Source organism: Syngnathus leptorhynchus, chromosome 3 (assembly GCF_054491065.1).
Source record: "Syngnathus leptorhynchus isolate UIUO chromosome 3, UIUO_Slep, whole genome shotgun sequence".
NCBI classification, from domain to species: domain Eukaryota; kingdom Metazoa; phylum Chordata; class Actinopteri; order Syngnathiformes; family Syngnathidae; genus Syngnathus; species Syngnathus leptorhynchus.
The window spans coordinates 12426978-12451138 of NC_141197.1; the positions used below are offsets into that span (position 1 = coordinate 12426978).

General features: G+C 41.2%; 2 protein-coding genes across 2 annotated transcripts; both read left to right on the forward strand.

Moving 5' to 3' along the window:
* Positions 1 to 560: 560 nt before the first annotated feature.
* Positions 561 to 13195, forward strand: fes (FES proto-oncogene, tyrosine kinase). Its single transcript, XM_085908524.1, has 18 exons — positions 561 to 836; positions 1009 to 1182; positions 2306 to 2402; positions 3200 to 3383; positions 3842 to 3979; positions 4110 to 4229; positions 4392 to 4514; positions 5459 to 5654; positions 5955 to 6026; positions 6643 to 6831; positions 6921 to 7043; positions 7151 to 7204; positions 8416 to 8534; positions 8625 to 8719; positions 8990 to 9113; positions 9424 to 9581; positions 10970 to 11092; positions 11206 to 13195. The coding sequence occupies exons 1-18, from the start codon at positions 612 to 614 to the stop codon at positions 11346 to 11348; spliced, it is 2457 nt and encodes an 818-aa protein (XP_085764650.1). The 5' UTR covers positions 561 to 611; the 3' UTR covers positions 11349 to 13195.
* Positions 13196 to 16670: 3475 nt separating this feature from the next.
* On the forward strand, positions 16671 to 20307 carry LOC147059321 (ammonium transporter Rh type C). The gene is made up of 11 exons (XM_085907275.1): positions 16671 to 16943; positions 17334 to 17526; positions 17746 to 17896; positions 17984 to 18131; positions 18211 to 18377; positions 18445 to 18582; positions 18953 to 19089; positions 19164 to 19288; positions 19447 to 19520; positions 19637 to 19716; positions 19802 to 20307. The coding sequence occupies exons 1-11, from the start codon at positions 16727 to 16729 to the stop codon at positions 19833 to 19835; spliced, it is 1464 nt and encodes a 487-aa protein (XP_085763401.1). The 5' UTR covers positions 16671 to 16726; the 3' UTR covers positions 19836 to 20307.
* The last annotated feature ends 3854 nt before the right edge of the window (positions 20308 to 24161 follow it).

The window sequence follows — 24161 nt, forward strand, 5'->3', positions numbered from 1 at the left end:
CAGCCAACTTTCTTTGGTGTGATCAAGGATGCTCAAATATTTTACGAGTAATTAGTGGTGCTTTGAGATACAAGCGTCTCAGAACATCTTTCCCCAATGAAATGAATAGAAATGTCATTAATTCGGTCCAGTCTCCTGGAAAGAATCATTTTAATCTTGTTTATTGGCAATAATATTGACAATTAAATCTAATTTAAATAACCAAACCCTTTTTTGCCACAGTTTTTGCTTTAGTGAATGGATACGCTGCGTCTCTATTCTGTGACTCCTGTAAGATTATCCGTCTACATGTGTTGCACCACCATTTGTTCAAATTTTAAGGGTTAAAATACCATGGCACAGATGCCATTCAGTGGCCCGCCTATATTTCTATTCTTTACCATTAAGCTAAACCAACTTATTTGATGAAGCTGAAACTATTGAGCGCCTCTGAATCAAAAGTAAAATGAGACTTGTAAATGAGGAAGTGCTGCTTCACATGAACACGCGGCAGGGAAGTCATTTTATCTTTGACCAATGCAGCACTTTGTTTCTGTCTCACTTGCGGGGAGGACATAACGCTCGTGTCGGAATACAATCCCGGTTCAAACTTTCTTCCTAAAAGTCCCGAGATGGACTTCGGGGAGGACCTGCGCTGCCCCCGGGCTCACGTGGCCGTGCTGAGGCTGCTGGACTCTGAGCTTCTCGTGATGGAGGCCATGAAGAAGTGGATGTGCCAGAGGGCCAAGAGTAACAGGGAGTTTGCGCTTCAGCTGCACCACATGGCCGTCATAGTGGACAAGCAGGAGCGGCCTCAGCCTCCGGCTGGAATGGATCACGTCGGCCAGATTAACAAGGTCAGACCACACAAATGTCTCTTTTTATTAGAAACCAGCACTTTATATCACACATAAAAACATTCTTATAGCAGAATTAAAAATAAATAAATCACTGTGATGCTGCATTTTTTAATCTTTTTGAAAAGTCCTTCAAATCTATCAACCTTGCCCTAATCCTCTTGCCCTGTAGTCCTGGGGGAATCTTGTGTCTCAGACAGACCTTCTGAGCCAGATGATGAGGAGGTGTTCTGAAGAACTGCTCAACGGACCTGTCAGCAAACTGACACTGCTCATTCGAGACAAACAGCAGCTCCGCAAAACCTACGCCGAACATTGGAGCCTCCTGAGGCAGGAGCTCAGCAAGGTGACACTCAAGTCAAACACATGTATCACACTCGGAATGGGAATTTTCTCGATTGACCAACTATTATCTATCCAGATGACATGAATAGACTTTGAGAGCATTCAAAGTGATGGCAAATGAGTAGACATACCAGTTGTTATCAGATGCTCTGAGCATTTCCTCATATCACTCACATTTCATTCCTCACCGCCACTGCTGTGTCATATTGTCCACTTCCTGTGTTATATAACAGTCACTCTCACTCTGTTGAAGTGCATGTTTTTATTTTCCCAATCACCTTTTATTTGAATAAGGTGGTGCAACAATCCAGTAAACCACTGCTAGAATAGGGACCAAGTCCTGATACAAACATTGAAAATCTGTGAATGCCATGCATCCATCTTTCTTTAATTAAAAAAAAAAAGGGTTGTAATTGCATCCACATGCCACAAGTTGGCGGCGAAGCACTTAAAACAAAGATGATCACTAAGCATGAATACCAGGCATCTAGCATGTACAATTGTTTTCCTATGTTACATTTATGACTGTATTAAGTAGTTCAATTATTCAACACGACAAATATCTTCAAATGAGGCTCATCAACTGTATTCGTTAGCGTAAAACAATACCCCGCCAGATAGCAGCAAAGAAATACTTTGGCTTGAGCAAAGGTTAAGTGTACTTCAGTACAGTGCCACATCTGACTTCAAGTATATTTTTACACTTCTTAGTCCTCCACTCACACTTTCTGTTCTCTTTTTTATGCCAACTTAATGGCGATGCACTGAAGCGCACAGACAGAAAACTGTCTTGAAAATTTGGTAAGAAACGTCTCAATTGAAATCCAATTTTGCATAGCTGGCGACCGGAGAGCGATGAAGATTGATGAACGCTTTTATTTTTCTCGACCACATCTGTGGGACCATTTTTTTGACGAGTTACAATTTTGGCACTTCAATCATTTGTGTCGGGCTCACTCTTTTAAAAAAAATAAATAAAATAGAAGCACTCACCATCCTGAACCTTTGGCAAGTAGGGGTAAACAAACATGAAACAGACATACCTGAAGAGAAATATGAACTACTCATACATACAAGAAAGAAAATGACAAGTTGCAGCTCTCATTGAATTGTGCTTAATGCAGGTGACCCAAACAGAGCTGGAGAGGCTGAAGAGCAGCTACAGGCAGGCAGCAAAAGACACTGCTCAGGCAAAGAGGAAGTTCCAGGATGCCATTAAAGGTCAACGCCTTTACTTCTCCTAACGTTCACAATGTCTCATACAAACACTGAATGGTAGCATCTTGTTTCACAGCAAGCAGCATTAATTCCCCCAAAATATGAAAGAGAAGCTTCAAGATAAAAAAATAGATTCTCTCACGAATAACATTTTCATGTTTTGAGTCTTTTTGGGTGGGTGGTTGAGAGAGGGAGATTTTCCTGTCACTCTCTCTGTATCACGCGTGATAAATAAATCCGAGTGGGGATTCAACTTGGACTCGTATGTAATGATCTATTATTTATTCTTAGTATATCCGTTCAATATGGGTCCTGATTTATTTATTGATTTATTTATTCATTCCTTGGACATTCGTTCAATGTGGACTCAGCTTTATTTATTTATTCCTTGGATGTTGAACAGAATGACAGAAAGAAAGTGAGTGAGTCATCAGTGACAGCTTGACAGAACTTCCGTCAATATTGACTCTGCAAAATTGCGAGAATATCTCATGTTTTATTAGAATCGGGTGTTATCCACTGACCAGGTGGTTCCGGGGACATCTCGAGCGATTTAAAAAAAAAAAAAAAACAGATTTCCGTCCATAGGCGAGCGATCTGGTGTATCACTCAATTAAACGACCGTCAAGGGGGATTCTTTTGACAAATGCAAAACAAGACACAAAAAATGGGAACACCGCTTATTTATCAAACGTCACAATGTGGGATCTCACTTTTAATACAGAATGAGAGATGACAGAATAACAAATAGCAACAAATCAATGAATCTCAAGGCACCACCGTATTTGTATGCTTTTCAGATAAAGAACGTGACAAAGCAAAGGAACGTTACGTCAAGGCCACGATGAAACTCCACCAAGTACACAATGAGTATGTGCTGTCGGTGCGTTCCGCTCAAGTTTACCAGCAGCAGCACCGCATTCACATCCAGCCGGCCCTCCTGAACGCACTGCAGGCTTTGCAGCAGGAGATGGTGCTCAGCATGTAAGATAGTTCTTATTCTCTCAAGCCAGTTGCAACAAATGTACAGTCTGGAGAGGAACTTTCATAAACCACAAAAGGTCAGAAGGGACAGATCGCATGGCACAACCAATCAGTCGTCAAGATTTGAGAAGGCTGCCATTTTCATGCTATTTCTAAGTTGCAGAATAATCTCACTTATACAAAGCTTTGTTCTTCTGTGTGAGAGGGTTTTTGTTGAAAAGAAATATTTTGAGATGTGTGGTAAGTGTTTTCTGATGCATTTATGCGGAGGGAGATAATTGTGAGTTTGTGAGAAGTTTGTATGATGAGATTCTTGAGAGGCATTTTGTGAGTATGAGAGGATTTTCAATGTGTGTGTAGGTGTAAGGTATTTTATATGTGTGAGATGTTTTTGAGTTTACGTGTAGGGTGGTGGGGTTTCGTGGCATGCATCAAAATCCATGTTTTTTTTTTGGCAGAAAGGAGATCCTGCAGGAATATTTTGACATTTCCTCCTTGCTTCATGGAGAAGTGGTGCACATCCACCGGGAGATGTCCACCGCTATTACATCTATCGATCCTCTCACAGAGTACGAGAGCTTCATCCAAAAGAACAGGTACTGCCTGGGGATTTTTTTTTCAATTGGGCTCCCAAGCACCTGCCATTCAGAGGTCGGTCCAGCGGGCGCATAAACAAGGCCGACAAGAGCGATAATCATGTGAACCTGTGTGCGTGTTATTTTACAGGTCAGAAGAGGAGGTTCTTGCTTGTGCGGAATTCGACTGCAGTCTTTTAGACACCACAGAGAACTTGGATCCTCTCCAAGTCCAGCTGAATGACTTGACACTGGAGACCATCCAGCACAAGTAAATACTCACATATGCACAAGATGGAAACTAAATATTAAAAGTGTAAATAGTATCTGACTATCCATGAAAACACACACACACACAAAATGGCAACATCTGAAAATCCCATCAAAAATGATTTTGCTGTATATGTAAATATTTTTCTTTCCTTGGTCGCAGGCAGACGGCACTGGAGGAGGAGTTGCTGGACCTGAGCTGCTCGCTGAGCTCCCAGCAGGTTTCAGTCGAACAGCTGGAGCTGGAGTTGGAGGAGGAGAGAGGAGTGGTCGAGAAGGGCCAGAGGTGAGTGGATTGCAGGTTTGAGTCAACTCTTGGATCTTTTGCTAGCCATAAAGACAAATACATGCACATTGCCAATGAGCTCAGTGATTTCTGGATTGAAATGCAGAAATGTAATTGACATAATCAAGTACAGTAGCTCCCACAACAGACATGTGTTTATGAAAATGAAAAAAAACAAATCCATTGAGCTCGAAACATGAAACGGGCACTCTGTTTGTCAGCCACATAAAAGGATGTGGTGAGCCACAACGGAGTTCCAAGCCTCGGCTTTGACACCTGTGCTTGACATTTTGCTTTGGACAAAGCCGTCCTTAGCATGAAATTGCTCTATTGTGCCTAACTCACATCATAAGTTAACATCCTTGAGTTCTTTATGAAATTTATTGTCCGGGAATGTTGAGCTGGTGTGAGAGTAAGCAGCTTTTATTGATCCCACTTGTCAATAGAACATATTGACATCTGCAGAGTCTTGTGTGGTTCATTCACTTGTTTCCAATAGACGATGAATTTCCTCTGAGAAAGTTTATGTTTGGAGGAGGTGGACACATGGTGATTAGTAGAATGAAACTTTGTGGAGGAGGAACGCATAAGTGTGGTGTTTACAAAAATCCATTCACAACAAATAGTCCTGCCTTTGTCTTCATGTAAAAAAAAAAAAAAAAAAGATACACGTGTTGTGCAAGAGACTGTATTCCCACATTTCACATTCCAGTTGACTCCGGTAGCTTGGCATTGTTGTTGCCGCACGCCCTCACATTACTTCTATTTTCACTGCAGTTTCTCAGTTCCTCCAGTTTAATCAGAAAAAAAAAAAATCATGTACAGTACTTTATAGAATGATGCAGTCATTACATCATTAAATATAATTTTCAAAAACAAAAAAGTCGATGACTTCAATTCAATGGATGTGCTGCATTTAAAAAAAATATATATTTCACATCCAGGGTGTACCAGCTGAGCAAGAGACGATCTCTGGAGGAGTGTCGGCAGCAGGTAGCTCTGTCTCAAGGCAGGAGGGCCAAACTTGAGGTTCAGAGGTTGATTCTGAAGACGGCGTTGGAGGAGCTGGGTTCCCAAGAACCGCCCCCTGCTCTGCAGCTGGACAACAACACGCTTCCTCCTTCAGCCAATACAAGCAGTGTATGTTCTTCAGCAAATTTCTCGCTTCGACAAAAATTGATGATTCAAATAGATTTGATTGGGATTGTATTGAGCCTCTTCCAGATGCTGATGTGCCTTATTAGTCTGATCTCTTTGATGGCAATAAAAGCACTTGAGGGATGTACTCACGCTCAAGTGTTTCAGTTTGGATGTCTGTCATTCCTTAGTGCAGGGCAATTTATTTGGCAAAGGGGCCACCTGGGACTTTGGGACAAAATGAGTAATACATAAATTGGGATTTCACTAACCTGCATGCTTTGCTCTTTGTCTGTTTTTCAGGACCACAACCAGTCAACATTCAAGCTTTTCGGAAACGAGATCATAAAGAGTTTGTTTCGAGGCAAAACTGACGTAGGTTAAACACATCATGAGAAATTGACATTCCATCATCTCAACTCATCCCGGTTTCATTTTTCTAAAGAAATGACAGTGTTAAATAAAAGAATGGGCCACCACCTAGTGTTTGACAGAGGAATTGTGCCCAAAATAAATAAATAACGTTATCTAAAAATCTGCAATGTAAGGGGATGCAAGTACTTGTCCATCCAATTAACAAAAAGTGCAAAGTAAAGACATTTACCAGATCATAAATGTTTATAGATAGTAAATATTTGTCTACATTTAAGATGACCTCTCAGTTTGATTACTCGATTTCATATTGAGTGAGTGATCCTGATGAGGATCACAAAGTCACTTTATGATGATATTGACCTAGCTGTACTGCATTTGAAGCAGAGATGATGACACTGAGGCAGCGAGAACAAAAGATTTTTTCCATAATGGCATAGTGGTAGAAATGGGCCAAGGAATTATATGTAAGTGCATATGGTCAGATCCTTCTGATCCTGTTTAAAAAAAAAAAAACACTTGGCAGAGGTAACACCACACAACCCCCAAACCTAAACGCAACACTTGCCAAGGATCTTCATTGGTGTTCCTCAAAATTCCACCAGTTTGCTTTCTCCAGCTCCAGGAGGTGGATCGTCCTCTGGAGCAGCAGGACTGGTACCACGGAGCTATTCCCAGGCTGGAGGTTCAGCAACTACTGCAATGTGATGGCGACTTCTTGGTGAGGAAGAGTCAAGAAAGACAAGGTTATGTCCTATCTGTCCTCTGGGAGGGCCTCTGCAAGCATTTCATCATTCAGAACACAAACGTAAGTGTAGCTGACATGTTGGCAATTGCACTCCCGAGTATCTTTGATCTGCTTTATCATCTCTACGCATGCTTTGGGATGTGATGAAGAATGAGTACCGCTTGGACGGAGAAAGCTTCTGCAGCATCCCGCATCTGATCCATCATATGCTCTCCTCCCGACAGCATATCACCAGGAAGTGTGATATACAGCTGAGGAAACCTGTGCTCAAGGTACCGCATCACTTGCTCCGCGTGATCACTCACTTAGCTCGTCCATTAGGATAAAATAGGACCCCGCTAACCGCTAAACGGCTGTCTCTCTTTTTCTCATTTTATAGGACAAATGGGTCCTGGAACATGATGGCGTTTTATTAGGGAATCTCATCGGGCGGGTGGGTAAGATTGACTATATTGCCATGCTTACTTCCATATTTTAATTGAAAGAATTAGGGGAGTTTTTTTTTTTTAATACTCCTATTTTGGATGCACGTAACTGCCTTCATTTTCTACCAATTATTCTGTTCAGCGTTTTGAGTGAGCTGAATTCCACATGATTTTTGGTGAGACAGGGAACGCAACCTGGACTTGTCGCTAAATTAAACAAAACAATTACACTCACACTTATGGAAACAAGTTTAGGACATTTTTTTTAAATCCAGAGCTACTGTATGTCTAGGGTAGTAATATTTGCAAAGGGCTGCCAGCCAAATTACCTTTCATTATAACTTGAATTAATTGAATAGATTGAAGCGAGATAATAAAAAGCACAAAAAGCAGTGGAATCATAGCTTTCATGCCTTGGAAGCCAAATGATATGTATTTTTTAATCATTTAACAATGTTAGCCAGTGCAGGACGTAAAAGGGGCTACAGATGAAAAATACCCCCTTGACTAATTCTGGCACATCTACTGAAATGTTCATGTCCCTGTCAAATAATCAAAACAAGAATATCCCCTTTGAACACAGCAAGTCAACTATTCAACTTAAAAACACTCACAAAAAAAATCAGATTCTGATTTGACTTTTTTTAATTGTCAAAAACACTGATCATAAATATTTTTTTTTGTTAAACGTATTTCTTAATTAAATCTACACTCCAAGAAGTCAAAGCATCTGTGGAGTTGATGGCTGAGTGCTCCGCTCATTTACGAACACCGTGCTGATTAATTGCCTCATCAAATGCAACCGGCGTGGCGCAAGTTTGTGTGTCACAAAATAAATCACACTCGTTACACTTGTTTGATGCAAGACATTTCAATGGTGTCATTTTAGTGAACCTGAACCTCTTCCAAACTGTTGAGTAACTTGTTTGGCTATCATGTATTTGCCACCTTCCCTTTCTCTGACTTTCCAAAATCTTACCTCATCTCCATGCTTCTTTATTTATTCTTAGCACTTTGCAAACGATTGCATAATGTTATGGCACTTGCTATTTCAAGTTGAACACATGAACGAATAATCAATCTTGCAATTAAATCAACCGTGTCTTCAAACTTGGTTGAAAAATAGTTGTAGCACAATCAAATTTGCAGGTCTGGGTAATTATGTGGATGATGATGATGTTTTTTTTTTTTTTATATTTTTATTTAATGGACTGAACAGGGTAACTTTGGTGAGGTGTTCAGTGGGACTTTGCGCTGTGACAACACCCCTGTGGCAGTAAAGACTTGCAAGGAGAACCTGGCACCAGAACACAAGAATAAATTCCTGATGGAGGCCAGGTTAGCAAAACTAGATGCTTACACGCATGTGAAATTCTTCAGCCCCGCCCCCACACATATACATGAACCTGGCATCATCTTGTTATGCAGGATCCTAAAGCAGTACGACCATCCCAACATTGTGAAACTGATCGGTGTGTGCACTCAGAAACAACCCATCTACATTATAATGGAACTTGTCAAAGGTATGCAGCATGATTTATTTGCTGGGCTTGATTCAGTTGGAAATTGTGTCAAAAGTCTCTGAGAAGTACCTTATAACTAAACTTTACATTCTGACGTTATTACAATACGGCCAAAGTCAACCCCCCCAAAAAATCATGACAATTTTGTGATAAACGGCAAAATAGGGAGTAATATTAGTTTGCTTTACTAGTTTGTTACACCTTTCCCGTTTCGCCACTTTGTAATGTCGCTCAACTGAAGTGATATCGTTTTTGTGCACGTTTGACAAGGTGGAGATTTCTTGTCCTTCTTGCGTCACGATGGCCCGAGTCAACCCGTTAAGATGCTCATCAGAATGACAGAAAATGTTGCAGCCGGCATGGAGTACCTGGAGAAAAGGAAATGCATTCACAGGTAATACATGGATGGGAGTTATTCACCACCACGGTAGCTAGCGTTCGAGAGCGTTAAGATGGATGCTACGTTTGGAAAATTCTGAAGTCTTGTTTGTGGTCCAATTAAATGAAGTTGAATGGCTTGAAAACCGCCACAAATCAAACATGAAAAATTATGAGATAAGGAATGATATGATTATTAAAAGAAATATAAAAAAAAACAAAAAACTTTTGTGTTATGTGTGACACAACGCAAGCGCCCGCTCTACTGAATCCTTCCCTCATCTTGTGTGGAAACAACTGCTCACATCTGTCTTGTTTCTTTCCAGAGATCTGGCAGCCCGAAACTGTCTGGTGACGGAGCAGCACGTGGTCAAGATCAGTGATTTTGGAATGTCGCGGCAGCGGGACGACGGCATCTACTCAGCGGAGGGCGGCCTCAGACAGATTCCAATCAAATGGACGGCTCCCGAAGCGCTCAACTACGGTATCGTAAACAATAAGGATGGATTTTCTATGGCAAGCTGCTTCAATAAGCCCCATAACCAGCCTAAGGTCCATATTCTACTATTTGTCCTCATTAGTAAGATAATCCAGCACACTAGAATGTTGTACAAGAAAAATGATTGTGTCTTACGAGTATTTCTTTCTCCACTACGGCCGTATGACATTTCTGGACACCTACTACTCGTGAAACTAGTAAGACACCGTTTTTGAACTAGTCCTAAACACAGGGGGAAATACACTAAAGTATAGCGTGGAAAAAACAAAACAGTTTGCCGTCCGAGACTTGAGGTATCGATATGATCTTATCTAAAATGGGAGGTAGCCTACGAACGGGGCCAGCGGTAGTGATCTCGAGGCACTTGATCACCTCAAGGCATGTCATCAATGCTAGCTTCCACAGCCGCTTTTCCAATCTTCCCCTAGACAAAACCATACAGTGGACCTGAGCATAAATGAGCCTTTCTTAGTGTTTTTCAGTGAATGCTAAAATGAATGCTCCAAAGGGAGGACTTGTTTCCCGCACTTATCTTGGTAATATTTCACAGCTGAAAGAAGATCCTATGGAGGGCTGGGATTTGCAAATGACCTCGGAATTTGTCTTTCTTTGAGGCCAGGTCTTTGGTTGTGATTTTGGTTGTGATTCTCTGAGTATCGGATGACTTCATGCTGGTTCAATGACAAAAGTGTGTTTGTAGTCGACTATAATATGATCATAGTTGAGTCAAAGTCGATTTTGTTATTCATCACAGGTCACTATTGCTTTTTCCTTTTTCTCTCAATCAGTCTGTCTTCTTGAATGACAAACTGAGGGGCTGGCATGAGAGGATTTGAAGAATTTTGAAGAATTACTCGGTCGATTTGATCATCGATGAGTTGTTAATTAGTCGTTGATGACTTTTGACAGCTCTATTTGAATCAATAGCAGCCCAGCCCAACACATCCAGAATGCGAGCCAAAAGTTTTCTGTACGGTCGATAGGAAGACGAGATGCCAAAGATGCGTGATTAACGTGATTATTAAATGGATGAGTGCCAATGAACCTTTACCTGTTTACATTGTGTATTTCCTTTGCATCCCCGGTAACCTGGCCGTGACCTACCTTGATGATTTATGGTTGACTCGTTATACGTGTATAGTGTGACCTCAAACCTCGACTCGTCATGTGTCAAAACACGTGGCAATCTTAGAAAATACTTGACGAACAAGTCACGATCGCAACGATCAAATGTTAAAATGGAAGGGCGAGTCTGTTTCGTTTCAATTGAAATGATCATTCACATGAATATCCTAATCAGCCATAGCAGGCTTGCTATTTTTTGACAGAGAAACTTTCCTTTACTAACAGTGCCCCCTATTGCTTATTTGCAGGTCGTTATACCACAGAGAGTGATGTGTGGAGCTTTGGTGTGCTGCTGTGGGAGGTCTTCTCCATGGGAACCATCCCTTACACCAGCATGAGCAACCAGCAGGTCAGAGATGAAGTGGAGAAAGGTAAAGATACAAGTCAGTCCCTGAAAATGACCTTCAGTGCCTTAAAAAAAGAAAAGACAAACGGAAATGGTTCTGCACAAGATTTTTCCAATTGTGTGTGGAATGTATTTCAGGCTACCGTATGCCGGCTCCACACGATTGCCCGCTGGAAGTGTCCAAGCTTATGAGTTGCTGCTGGCAGCACGACCCCCAAAATAGACCATCTTTTCAAAAACTGAGGGCAGATCTAATTGACATCTGGAAGAATAAGGCATAAAATAAATGGAGTCTTTGCTTGTTGTGTGTCTCAGTAAAAACAAACAAATGGCAGCAGCCCCAAAACAATATCTTGAAATAATACTCAAACAAAATTGAATTGTTTGTTTTAAAATGACATGAAGATTTTTATACACGTGCAATGTAGATGTTGATGAGCTGATGAGGGGTTTTTTTTCTTGATATTAGGCAGAAATGAGTAGTTCCCTCGAAAAAGAAAATACTAAAACAGAACCAAAGTTGCAAAGTATTGCCTCCGTTCACTTGAAATAGTAACTTATAATATAAATAACTTAGTACTTGTTTTTAAAAAGTTAGATTACAAGTCACTTTGTTACGTTTAGCAGACGTGACAATTCCACCCAACATAAAAGTGGCAATTGGTTGGTGTGGTTGTTGTTTTAAGGATGTTTTTTATTTAAAACTAAAATCAAAACAGTTTTGACTAAATAAATAGTTAGGATCTTAAAAAAAGTCATATATATTTAGACATACATGGTAAAACCTAAGTGAAAATAAATGGACTTTATGCATTGTAGAGGTGCAGCGAGGGCAAACCAGAAGATTTGAATTCTCGATGTTTTCTGTTAGAGTGAATGAATCCTGAAAACCATGTGTGTGCAATTTCATATTCACACCGCAAAACAGTGTTTAAAACTGCACTTGTTGTGCCAAGTGATGACATACTTCAGCTAACTTTAAGAGGCTGCGTAATTTTGAGTGCTAGTGAGTCCTTCCCTCGTATAGTCAAAGTAAAACTTGAAAAAATGCCATTTGACATCTTTTTGGAGATTAAAACAGATTTAAAAAGATTTCAAAAGTACGTCACCCACATGTGTTGTGATCATGGCAACGCACGTTTGTTGTCATGCGTATGTCAGAGAAAATTGTGCCACAGACTCTGCTGTGTGACACCACCTCCACCCATGGGCATGTTATGAAGGAACATTGTTAGCTTCTGAAAAAACATGAAAGTTCTGCTCTTTGTCCACCTGCATTGGTGCCATAGGCCAGGATTATCCCTTTTGTATTTCAGCGATGAAGAGATTGAAATTGTTACAGCATATTTAATCCCAAATGGAATGAAAACATTTCGTTTTTCATCCGAGTTGCTGTGTGAAAAAGACTTTCTCTTATCAACTTCAACCAATATAAACACTCAGCTTGTCACTCTGTCAAGGTATTGACAAAAATAAATAAATAAATATCATGAAAATCATAAATCATGAGCGTCACTCAATTTTGACTATAAAATGTCATTTTTATTCAAATAAAACCTCAGTCAACATAAATACTAATTAAAATGACAAACTCAACATCACACAAATCTAATTGTAGGCTACATGTGTGGCAGTTTTTTTTTTTTTTCTACTAAACTGTTGCTTGTTAACGTTAAAGCAAATAAATGAATGAATAAATAAATAAATAAAAAATAATAAGAAGAACTGCGATTCAAGCATGACAAACCGGCTAGGCGGCAACAACTTCTTCATGTAAACACTTATTGTAAAATAATTGGATGTGTTGAGGTGGGTGTGACGCTTGTCAAGTCATCCATCACCATGGCTGTCAGCCATTCTTGTATTTACTTTCCAGCTTCCACTTAAGTAGTTGCACAACCCGTCTTGTAATTGACACCGGCTGCATCTGCTCGGCCACTGAACTCAAGTGGTCTCATTTATTTTCTTCAAACTTGGGCATGGAAGTCAGGATAAAAATGACAAAACACATCATAATGTGCTGCAAGACAGATTTGATGAGTTAACTCCACTTTATTATACATTGCATTTATGTTGATTGAAGTATTGGGAAATTTTGATCGAGTATTAAAAGTGTAAGGCATCCTTATTTTCTTCCTCTCTCAAATGCTTGTTAAACAGTTATATGCCACCACCTACAGGCCTAAAGTGGAATTACATCTCAAAATTAAGTACAAAATTGAGTAACAGTTAACTATAGATCACGTCAATAAAAGTTTAACAGCTACATTTTAGTCATATGTGATTTCTTCTATTTCAAATCCAAACAGTGATAAAAAAAATCATTGTCACTGACAGTATCATATTTTCAATGTTATGCCCATTCTCACCTTGAGGTGTTATTTTGTAGTATTTGAAGTGGAATGATTGATAAGTCTAAGTCTAAACAAATCAGAAATAAAATAAACATTTTTTTGATCAGAATACACATGTCTAAATATATATGTATACATAAACATTCATATATAAGGGATGACCAAATCCATGTATCGCAATGGCATTTTCCTAATTGTTTAGCTGAGAGAAAGAATAACAATAACGGCGAGAGGGTCACCTGTGTTTGGTCCTGACAAACATGAGGCTGTGTGCATTCGTGTGTGTAGGTGTGTTTTTGTGCGAGTCCTCGACCATGTGACACCACAAAGCTCTCCTATTCTGATTCTGACTAAGGTTATCTTCATGTCACATCATCCTCGGTGAGCTCAGAGACATCTGCTTGTCGTTCTCGTATCTCTCTGGCATCTGCCAGCAATGTTCCTTTTCAAATTTCAGTTTGCTTAGTCACTCTTGTCGGGACGCTTCTAATAACTGAAGTGCCTCAGTTCCTTCATTTTAATTAATAGGCTGCAGTCATTTTACGCTTTTGAGATCATTTCTGCATCAGAACCATCCCGTCTACCTTCAGGTGTCGGATTAGCTGTGAAATAATGTCAACTCGCTTGCTTTTATCTTCAGAGGCAGCGCAAACATTCTGTGACAATGATTGACCCCTGAGTGTTTGTTGCTGTTTTTCAGAATCCCACTCATTTCAAACATACTTTAAAGTCTCAGAGAGGTCTTTGAGGTCACGTCTCGGGTGCATGAAGAAAGTTTCTGCCATTATTGGAGACGGTCGAAATTCCACTGCAGTCTTTGTGACACTTTGGTAGCGACGCGACTGAGGCCCCATGATGATGCTTATCATCATAAATCATGACAACACCCGACACTCAAGTGCAGAAGCAAAGGAACGGACATGCTTTGTTTTCGTAATTGCTGAATTTCACTGGTGTGTGTCTTGCACGCTGATTGACAGGCGCTGCTAATATCTCTAGAGGCATCGTTCCCCAGCCCATGCAAAAGCCATGTGATGGAGGAGGAGGAGAAGAAGGTTGGAATGTACAACCTAAGATAACATCTGAAAACCTCCATACAGCCCCACTGTCACATGTGCAAAGACGCCAAGCCGGGTGAAATATTTGAAGGTGACTTTGTATCATTTGCACATCTATTAGCGTGAATAGTTTTCATGCCTGCTGAGGCCCTCCCTTTTTTCAAAAACGTCTTGCTTGTTATTGTTGTCTGTTGTCAATTGTTAAGGTTGTTGTTTACTGTGACGGGAATGTCCACCGATCTGAGTTTGCATCCGATTTCCAATGTTTAATCTGGTCTCTTTTGGGAGCTTGTATTAATGTAGCGTCTTGCTTTTAGTACATCGATATCATGGAAAGAAATAAGCCTTTGAATTTAGTACATGGGGGGGGGGGGGTCTTGTTGATTTTTTTTTTTTTCAGTGCGGCCTTTCATGTTTCTCTAAAAAAAGTGCAAACCAAGATAACATTTGAAGTAGAGACTGGATAATGCTCAAAGTCCGTCAAATAGTGCTCTGATGGATGACTTTGTTCTGGAGGTACTCGAGGGCCTCAACTTGAACCCTTTGGAACTTAGGTGTTTGTATGTATAATCCAGTCTGCTGCCTTCCTGCATTGGAGGCTCATTCCTCTTGTTGTGTTAAGCAATGTTGAGTAATTGGACAAACATTATAAGACCAAGTCTGCTGCTACTCGTGGTATTTTCTTATTGCGCTAACCTCTCAGCATGTGACACAGTGCAGTCTTGTAAGGAATTACGACACCGGACGACTTATTGACACTTGTTGGAAAAGAACAAAAGGATTTGCCGGAATAACCCCATGACAGGGATGGCAGTGGGCCACCACCCCGAGACACTTTCTCCAGATTCTCTGAAACTAGTATTCTGGAGCGTAGATGATGAAATCCCCAAATTACTTTGTACATACTTTGTATATTGGAGAAACGTTGGACTGTTGTATAAGTGCTGAACCTCGGCCCATCCTGGCTTGTGAACAACTGGTCCTTTTGGAGATAGGAAAGTCTCAAAGGCACCTCGGGGCAGTAACCATTCAGACCATGTGTGCATTTCTAATAGAAATTGTAATAATGTAGAAACAAGTGTTCAAAGTCACCCGATCTGAAGTTTTAATCTTCTCCGAGACACACGTCTTATGTAATGAATTGACGAAGGAGCGCATGAAGGAAACCGATATGATCTGGAATCTGGAAAGTCACAAACAAAACCAGGTTCTCCGGCATGTGACTCGTGCTTCATGTGTAATCTCGACATCGTGATGTTGCCCAACAGCCCCTTTTTTTGGAAGAGTAGTGAAGACACAAACTGCCAGTAAACACGTGAATGGACTCTACAACACATGAGGAAGTCATTATGTAAATTCCTTCTATAATAGGCGAATTAAATACCAGGCCGATCCAAAGAAAATGCTGGATGACCTCGTGAAACTTTTAAATTCTACACAGACGCAATAACAGATACCAGCTGCCTGTTTCATTGATTTCAAACTAACTTGATTGGGAATCATTCAGTTCAATCAAGTTGAATTGAGTTGAGATTTTGCTGACTTTATGCAATAGTTCCATTCACGTTGAAATAAGACGAGGAAATCATGTTTTCGATGCTTGAAAATCATTCCACGTGATGTCAAATCTTTGAGGTTGAGGGTTCAAAGCCAAGCTCTGGCCTACCTCTGGGGTGTTTGCATCTTCTTCATGTGACTGTGTGGGATCGCTCTAGGTAAATCAATGATACTACCTTCATTCAATTCGATTTATTCAAGCCAAGAAAAGGAAACTGAACCCAACCCTTGGAATTTCGTCAAATTCAACGTAATAGGCCACTTGGGAGTCATCTGAAGAGTGTTGATGACGGACGCTCGGTTACAGAGCAAGTGGAGCGGGATGGGTTGGCAGCGTGTGTGTGGATTCAAATACATTGACCAACCTAACATTTAAAAAAAGACCCACAGAAGTGCTTGATAAAAACCATTTGATTAATTGATGTCATTTAATATTCAACTGTTACTGTACAGTAACAGATGCAAAGGTGGTCCGTAATTACGGTAAAATAAATTGCCGTCATTTGAGCCGGTCCTGCTGAGCGTCCTGTTCTTGTTAGGAATGTTGCTCCCAGGTGAGGTGTGCACCTGTCCATGTGTTTGCAAGAAGCAGGACACACCCCCTCCTCAGGTCTCTTTATAAATATACGGGCCAGCGTGCAAGTGCATCTCAGGGACGAGCTGAGCCAGCAATCATCAGGTCGGGTCACCATGGGGAACTGCTGCGAGGCCATCTGCAATGTCCGAAAGAACACCAACGTGCGGGTCAGCCTGCCCGCTGTCTGCTTCGTGTGGCAGATTGCCATGGTTATCCTCTTTGGAGTGTTCATCCGCTACGATGACGAGTCAGACGCTCACTGGGAGGAATTCAAAGCGGAAAATAACATCACCAGCGATATTGAGAATGACTTCTACTTCAGATATCCCAGTGAGTGCAAAAAAAAAAAAAAAAAAATTGTTTTACACTGTAGACTATGTGACATTTTGTCTGCAAATTGTTTGTTATGCAGTGTAGAAAATGTCAAGATTCATATCTATGATCATTAGAAAATAAATAATAATAGAAAAGAATGGGAAAAAAATGCCGGGTTGTCAAAGGAATTTCACTATAGGTGACAAAATATGATGGATTCTTCAATTTAATTTTAAAAAATGTGGGTGAATTATTTTTTTTATTATATTTTATAAATTCATATTTATCATTATTATTTGTTGGTGAAAACGAAGTAATTGACATGATATAATAAAATAAAATAAGTCAAAGTAAACAAATCACACCCAAAATAAATTAACAAGGACGACGTGTTTGCATTTGTAGGTTTCCAGGACGTCCACGTCATGATCTTTGTCGGATTCGGTTTTCTTATGACCTTCCTGAAGCGTTACAGCTTTGGAGGAGTGGGCTTCAACTTCCTGATTGCCGCTTTTGGCCTGCAGTGGGCTCTCCTCATGCAGGGCTGGTTCCATGCCCTGGACCCAAATACTGGCAAAATTACCATCGGAGTGGAGAGGTGAGAGGAATGCTTTTGAAAGGAAGCGCTTTGACTCACTTTTCTTTGAACTCAAGCTTTTTTTTTAACTCCAGCATAATTATGTGAAATTCCGACTGTCATGTGTCTCATTCTGTTCATAGTCCAGAGAGGAATCTTGTAGCCATTTTGAAAACCACACCTTCAAGTTTGGCAACTCTAATAATATGAGTTTTTTTTTTTTTTCAATGTTCCTTCCAGTTTGATCAACGCCGACTTTTGCTGCGCCGGTTCTCTGATTGCCTACGGTGCCCTGCTGGGTAAAGTCAGCCCTGTCCAGACGTTGGTTTTCACCCTGTTTGGTGTCACGCTCTTTGCCGTAGAGGAGTACATCATCCTTGACCTCCTGCACGTAAGTCTTGAAGACAATTCTTGTAAATAGTGTGACGCTTGAGGGCCTTTCCTTTCAAAGAAAGATCATATGCTATTTTTTTAACAGTGCAGAGATGCTGGGGGCTCCATGGTGATTCACGCCTTCGGGGGATATTACGGTCTGGCTATCTCTTGGGTGCTGTACCGACCAAAACTCAAACTAAGCAAACGGCTGAATGGATCGGTGTACCACTCGGATTTGTTTGCCATGATCGGTACAAGTCATTTGCTCACGCCGACGCCATTTTCAAGGTGTCAGCCAGCCGCTGACGTCGGATGCGTCCCGTCTCACAGGTACATTGTTCCTGTGGATGTTCTGGCCCAGTTTCAACTCGGCCATCACAGATCACGGCGCCGGTCAGCACAGAACTGCCATCAACACATACATCGCCCTGGCGTCATCCGTCCTCACCACCGTCGCCATATCGAGCGCGTCGCAAAAAAAGGGCAAACTAGACATGGTAAGCTTCGGGAGTTGAAAAACAACACGTGAGGAAGTCGTGACTAATGTAACCTTCCATCTGATAGGTGCATATCCAGAACGCCACTTTGGCTGGCGGCGTTGCTATGGGAACTGCGGCTGAGTTCATGATCATGCCGTACGGAGCGCTCATTGTGGGCTTCCTCACTGGCATCATCTCGACTTTCGGATACCTTTTCATCACGGTGAGTTTGCCGCCTCTCCTCCAAATTCAACGTGACAAGTTAATTCCTTCATTGGGGGAGTTTGCAGCTTTAAAACCGGGAGCGAAATCTGAATGTAGCTACTGATCACATGTATGCACGCTATTCTCAAACATGACTATTAATAATGCAATTTTGAAAATCTGTTGTCAATGGTAGCTGGACCTTTTTTTGCTAGTGTGACTATCGCACTAAATTTATTGGTTAGAAGTTGGATATGTGGGAATATACATACAATCACTTGAAAATAAAAACAAACTGTACCTTTCGAATAGATTTTAATTTTTCTTTTGCGGGAATTTGCAATTTGAAAAAAAAAATGTAATAACAAAACTTCCTGTATCATCCTCAGCCTTTCCTTGAAAAATACCTGAAGCTGCAGGACACTTGTGGTGTGCACAACCTGCACGCTGTTCCGGGCATGCTTGGTGGTTTTACTGGTGCAATTGTTGCTGCCGCAGCCACTGAAAGTGTCTACAGCGCACAGGGGTAGGACATCTCACACTGATTGAATGTCCAAAAATAGCCCAGCGAGTCTAATCGTGACCTTGCTTTTCTTCCAGATTGATCGACACCTTTGACTTTGAAGGCAAGTTTGCTGACAGGTCTGTGGGAACGCAAGGTGGTTTCCAGGCTGCTGGCACGTGTGTTGCTATCGCTTTTGGACTCATAGGAGGAGCGCTTGTCGGTGAGCTGGACTCTATATAACTGCAATGCAGTGATTTGAGAACTTTTTTTCCCATCAAGAACCCCTCTGAAAAAAAAAAAAAATCATCTCCAAGTACAGTACCATCATCATGAAGGTCTTTGATGATGAGTTGTGACACTGCATTTTGTTTTTTCTAGGTCTCATCCTCAGGATTCCAATTTGGGGCGACCCTGCTGATGACAACTGCTTCGACGATGAAGTCTACTGGGAGGTGAGTGCGCTTTCTTACCGCTAGATGGCGCTCATGCTGCGTGAGCGACGCTGTGGTTGTTGCTCTGGGAGAAATGATGCTGATGTTGACCTTGTTTGTGTGTTGGGGGCTTGCAGGTCCCCGAGGAGGAAGAGGAGGAGAGCATCCCTCCGGTGCTGGAGTATAACAACCACATGATTGAAAAGCACCAAGACCTGTAAAGTGCACTCCTCTAAATTTTTGAGCTGGCTCCCTCAAAGGAAGTTTGATTAAATGTGTCTTACTTTTTGTTGTTGTTGCAGATCTGAATCCAACTTCTCTGTGGAGCAGAGCTAAACACACAGTGGGTGATCCCAGAGGACTTGACAGCACAATAAACAAATTAGAAAGATAGACACTTAAAATGAGTTCAGACTAAGGAACACCCGACAGAGTTTCTTAAGCGTAACTTTTGTAATGAACTACTTCCATGTGTTGCAAATACATCTCTCATCTTTTATGACCGTGAGAAGAATTCTGAAATCCTCGTGTGTGAGTGTGTCAATCAGAATGTATTTGTTTAGAATATTATGATATATATATACATTTGTAAATTGTAGCATTTGTTCGAAAGAATTGAAGATGTTTGTAAGAAGTGTACAGTCCAATTGTTCCTTACCGTTCCTAACAGTCAAATTGTCCCATGGACTTGTTGTTGTTACGGTGACACAAGTTTTAGTGATTATGTATGACAGTGCCTGCTCAATTATTGTAATATTGTTTCAAATTCTTGAATCACTTGAAATTTCAAATTAAAGATGTCACATGATTTTTCTATTAATTTTTATTGCTCATATGAAAAAAAAATGTGGTCAAAGTTGATACATTCCTTAAATTCTACTTAATTACTGCAAGTGCTACTATATACCTGGTTAAAAAACATCTTCTGGAGGTCACTGCTGCAAGGGTCAGTCGGTGGGGTCATTTCCTGACCGTTGGAGTGTGACTTAATGAACTCAATGCACAGGGAGGACATATGCTGCGTGTCACAGTGAATGTCCTGATGGGGTCAAAGCCATTAACAATCCTTGTTGTATAATGTCAAAGCACTTCACATTTTTATGAAACCACATTTATTTACTTTTTGCTTCTAGGCATTGTTTTGCATCATGTTGATGTAATTTCCACACGATGGCCGTATTGTGCTATTGATTCATGACAATTTGTTGAATGTAAAGAAAGTAACACCTGTAGCAATAATATTGTGTTATTTATCGTGGCACAATGTTTGAAATGTTTTGTCATGTGCTGAATGATGATCCAAATTCGACACCTTCAATACGACAAGTGTACCTAATCCATTTGAGCCTTTTCATCATCTTAATCATTTTCTGGACTAGCAGCAATAAGTATTGAAATTGGATTGGACCAGGCAGGAAGTGAGAGTTGTTTCTCTTCATTTTTTTCTTTTTTTTTTTTGCAGAGAGAAGACCTTTTGAGACTCATTTTAGCCTGCCGAGAGTGTTTGTGAAACCACTTGGTCCGCTATTGTCCTCCTGGGACTGGCCTCCTCTGAAAGACCGCAGAAGCCCTGTAATCAGATTAAAGGCTGCTGGGGAAAGGAGGAGGGACGACGAGGAATAGCCGAGATGCCGTGGAAGGAAGTCCTCTGACCGGTACCTGCTATTGAAGTGTAGGAGAGGGCTAAATAACACAGCAGGGGCGGAGGAGGCGGGATCGAGCCAGGCTGGAGGGACAAATTGGCCTGTTGTTGCAAGGGGATAATGGAACAATGAAGGAGGGGACTATAAGCTGTGCGTATAGACTTGGAGAGAATAGGTGCAATGGCGAAAGGAGGAGAGAGCGTAACTCCAAAGGCTGTGGCTTCAGCCAACCCTGCCCCAGCAATTATATCACCTTTGTGAGCTGATTGGAGCACTATGTGATGTCCATCTGGGCCCCACCTGTATTTTATATACCAGGAAAGAACACGCTGAGAGGGGAGGGGAGGGGGGGGGGGATCTGTTCAAATGTCATCTTTTCTACCCTGCACAATTCAGTTGGGTTTTTTGGAGATGGGAAGGAAACATGAATAGCAGAAAGGATGTGGTGTCCCAAGCGTGCAAGTGGTTGAAACAAACGGATACATCCCAGTTATGCAGGGGGTGTACAATTACGCAACCACCACAAAAACTGTTAAACAGGGGATATGGATGGATGGATGGATGGATGGATGGATGGATGGATGGATGGATGGATGGATGGATGGATGGATGCATGGATGCATGGATGCATGGATGGATGGATGGATGGATGGATTTATGGATTTATGGGTCGATGGATCTATCACAAAGGTCAATGGAGAAAGTTTAAGTGGTAAGAGGTCCGAGTGCCACAAAAATTACCAATCACAGCAGGAGAGTGCTTTGTCGGTCCAGAGCAGGCCATTAGTTCCCTACATGCTTTCAAAAGACGCCAAGCTGCAATAGAAACTGAATGGGTGACCTAATTGGAGACATCAATGAATTGATATGGAATTGAACTTTTAAGGTAAATCCCTCAGATGGCTCAAGCCTAAAGTCTGAACGTAGATATTGGTTGATTCAATTTCCATTCGAAAAAAATTCTGAGAGGTTTTCAGAACTTCATCAGACAAGGCACTTCATTCCCATTCTGTTGACCTTGCAGTGATTGTCTCTTCTTGGAAGGAGTCAGGACATTTTGAACAGTCACAGGGCCATCCGTATCTTCATACTTGATGTGTCTAGTGTGGTTTTGTTGTCTTTACTGTCGTCATTCTTTACTTACTTACATAAATAATTGTAAACATAATAACTTGCAATTAATTATTTGCTTATTTGGTTGCAATGTCATGAAATTGCTTGGCCTCTCTAATATATCACCAAGATTGTCGAGGAAGTGCTTTTTAATCAACTCGGCAATTTCTTCAACTCCAATCAAATCTTTGATGAATATCAATCAGGATTCTGACCTCATCGCAGTACAAAAGCAAAAGTCAAAGTCCGTTTTATTGTCAAGCACTTCATAAAGTATGAAATGATTATAGATTTCATTGAAACACATCAGTTGTTTTTGAATTTCAGTACAGCATCTGATAGAGTACATATGTGAATAGAGAATACAAGAAAAAATGGATTCAAATCTGCTGATCCATACAGTATAGCCTCCGAATGATAATTCACGTCAAACTAGAGCAAAAATTTCATCAAGGCTACTTGAGGCGTAATGACAAATCAGAGATGGCAATAAATTCTCACTCAAGTTGGGCCAATGAACGCCATAAAGATGTGGAGGGAAGAAATGAAAGCAAAGGAGGGCTGATGGGACCGAAGATTCTCTAGGGGGTGTTTGGGTGAAAAGCAACAACATATGTATTGTTGGAGCCCCTGACTCGACACCCTGGAGAGTGCCCCGTTCCCACGGTTTGCTCAACAAACAAATGTACCACCCAAGCCCACCCCCAATACATGCACACACACACACACACACCAGCGCCATGCACCGCACGCAGGGTGATGTCATTAATTACCATCAAAATGAGCATGACAGCGAGCGAGTGTGCGTGTGTCTGCCAGCCAGGCTTTGTGTGCGTTTGTACGTGAGTGAGGAAGACAGAGCGAGAGAGAGAGAGAGAGGGAGAGAGAGAAGGGGGGGGCAACGTTGGGAATGAAAAAGAAAGACACCATTGTCCTTTCTGAAATAAAGAAAGAAAATCTTCAGTGAAGCAAAAATGGAGCAAATTCTGTCATCTCTGTCACGTCTCGTCAGAGCCTCACAAAACATGATGTGCGCACGTTGCCCGGTTGTGTGAGAGGCCGTCAGGGCCGCCTCTCACACATTACACAAACATGACTGGGAAAGCTCTCACACTCATCTGAAATGCTATCAGCATACTGAGAGTGACCATTTTTATTTGATTAGTCTAATAGTCATAGAATAGCCAAGAAACTGATAGACTAAGCTCAGCTTTGTCTCTTGTTGGACTGAGAGTCCACCAAGGACGTGTCTTGGTTGTTAAATTGAGAGAGAATGGGACAATTCAACAGTATGGGCCTCTCTACACTCGCTTGTGCACTGAACCAAGCCCAGGCCAGGCCAGGATGAAGATTATTGTCTCATGTATGAATGCAGGGGATGCCACCGAATCCAAGTTTGCATTGATAATTGTGAGTATTTGATCTCCAATAGGTGGAAAGAAACTGTGTTAATTAGAAGCTTTGATTAGGAAGTGAAACACAGAGAGAAACAAACATGTGCTTTGTTTCCTTGAACAAATATCTGCTTTCATGGATTCCGTCTGCCCGCAGCGGGGAAGCTTTTTGTTTCACTCATCGGAAAGGATACACGAATGCTTCTCCGGCAGTCTACTGGGACAATGGCACATATTTCCATTGATAAGGACAAGGAAAGGAAATGAACTCTGCGTGCTTTAATGAATCACACAAACACGAGCAAGTTCAAGTTGTTGATAGTGTCGGGGTACACTCGCCTGATTTGTTTTGAAGGCAATGTGGTTGTTGGTCTCTACATGTGCCCTGCAACTGGCTGGCAAATAGTTTATGGTGAAGTCTATCTTTTGCCCGATGTCAGCTGGAATAGACGACCCTGAACGTGGATGGAAATGTTGAAAATGGATGGATAGATGATTAAGTTCATTATTGT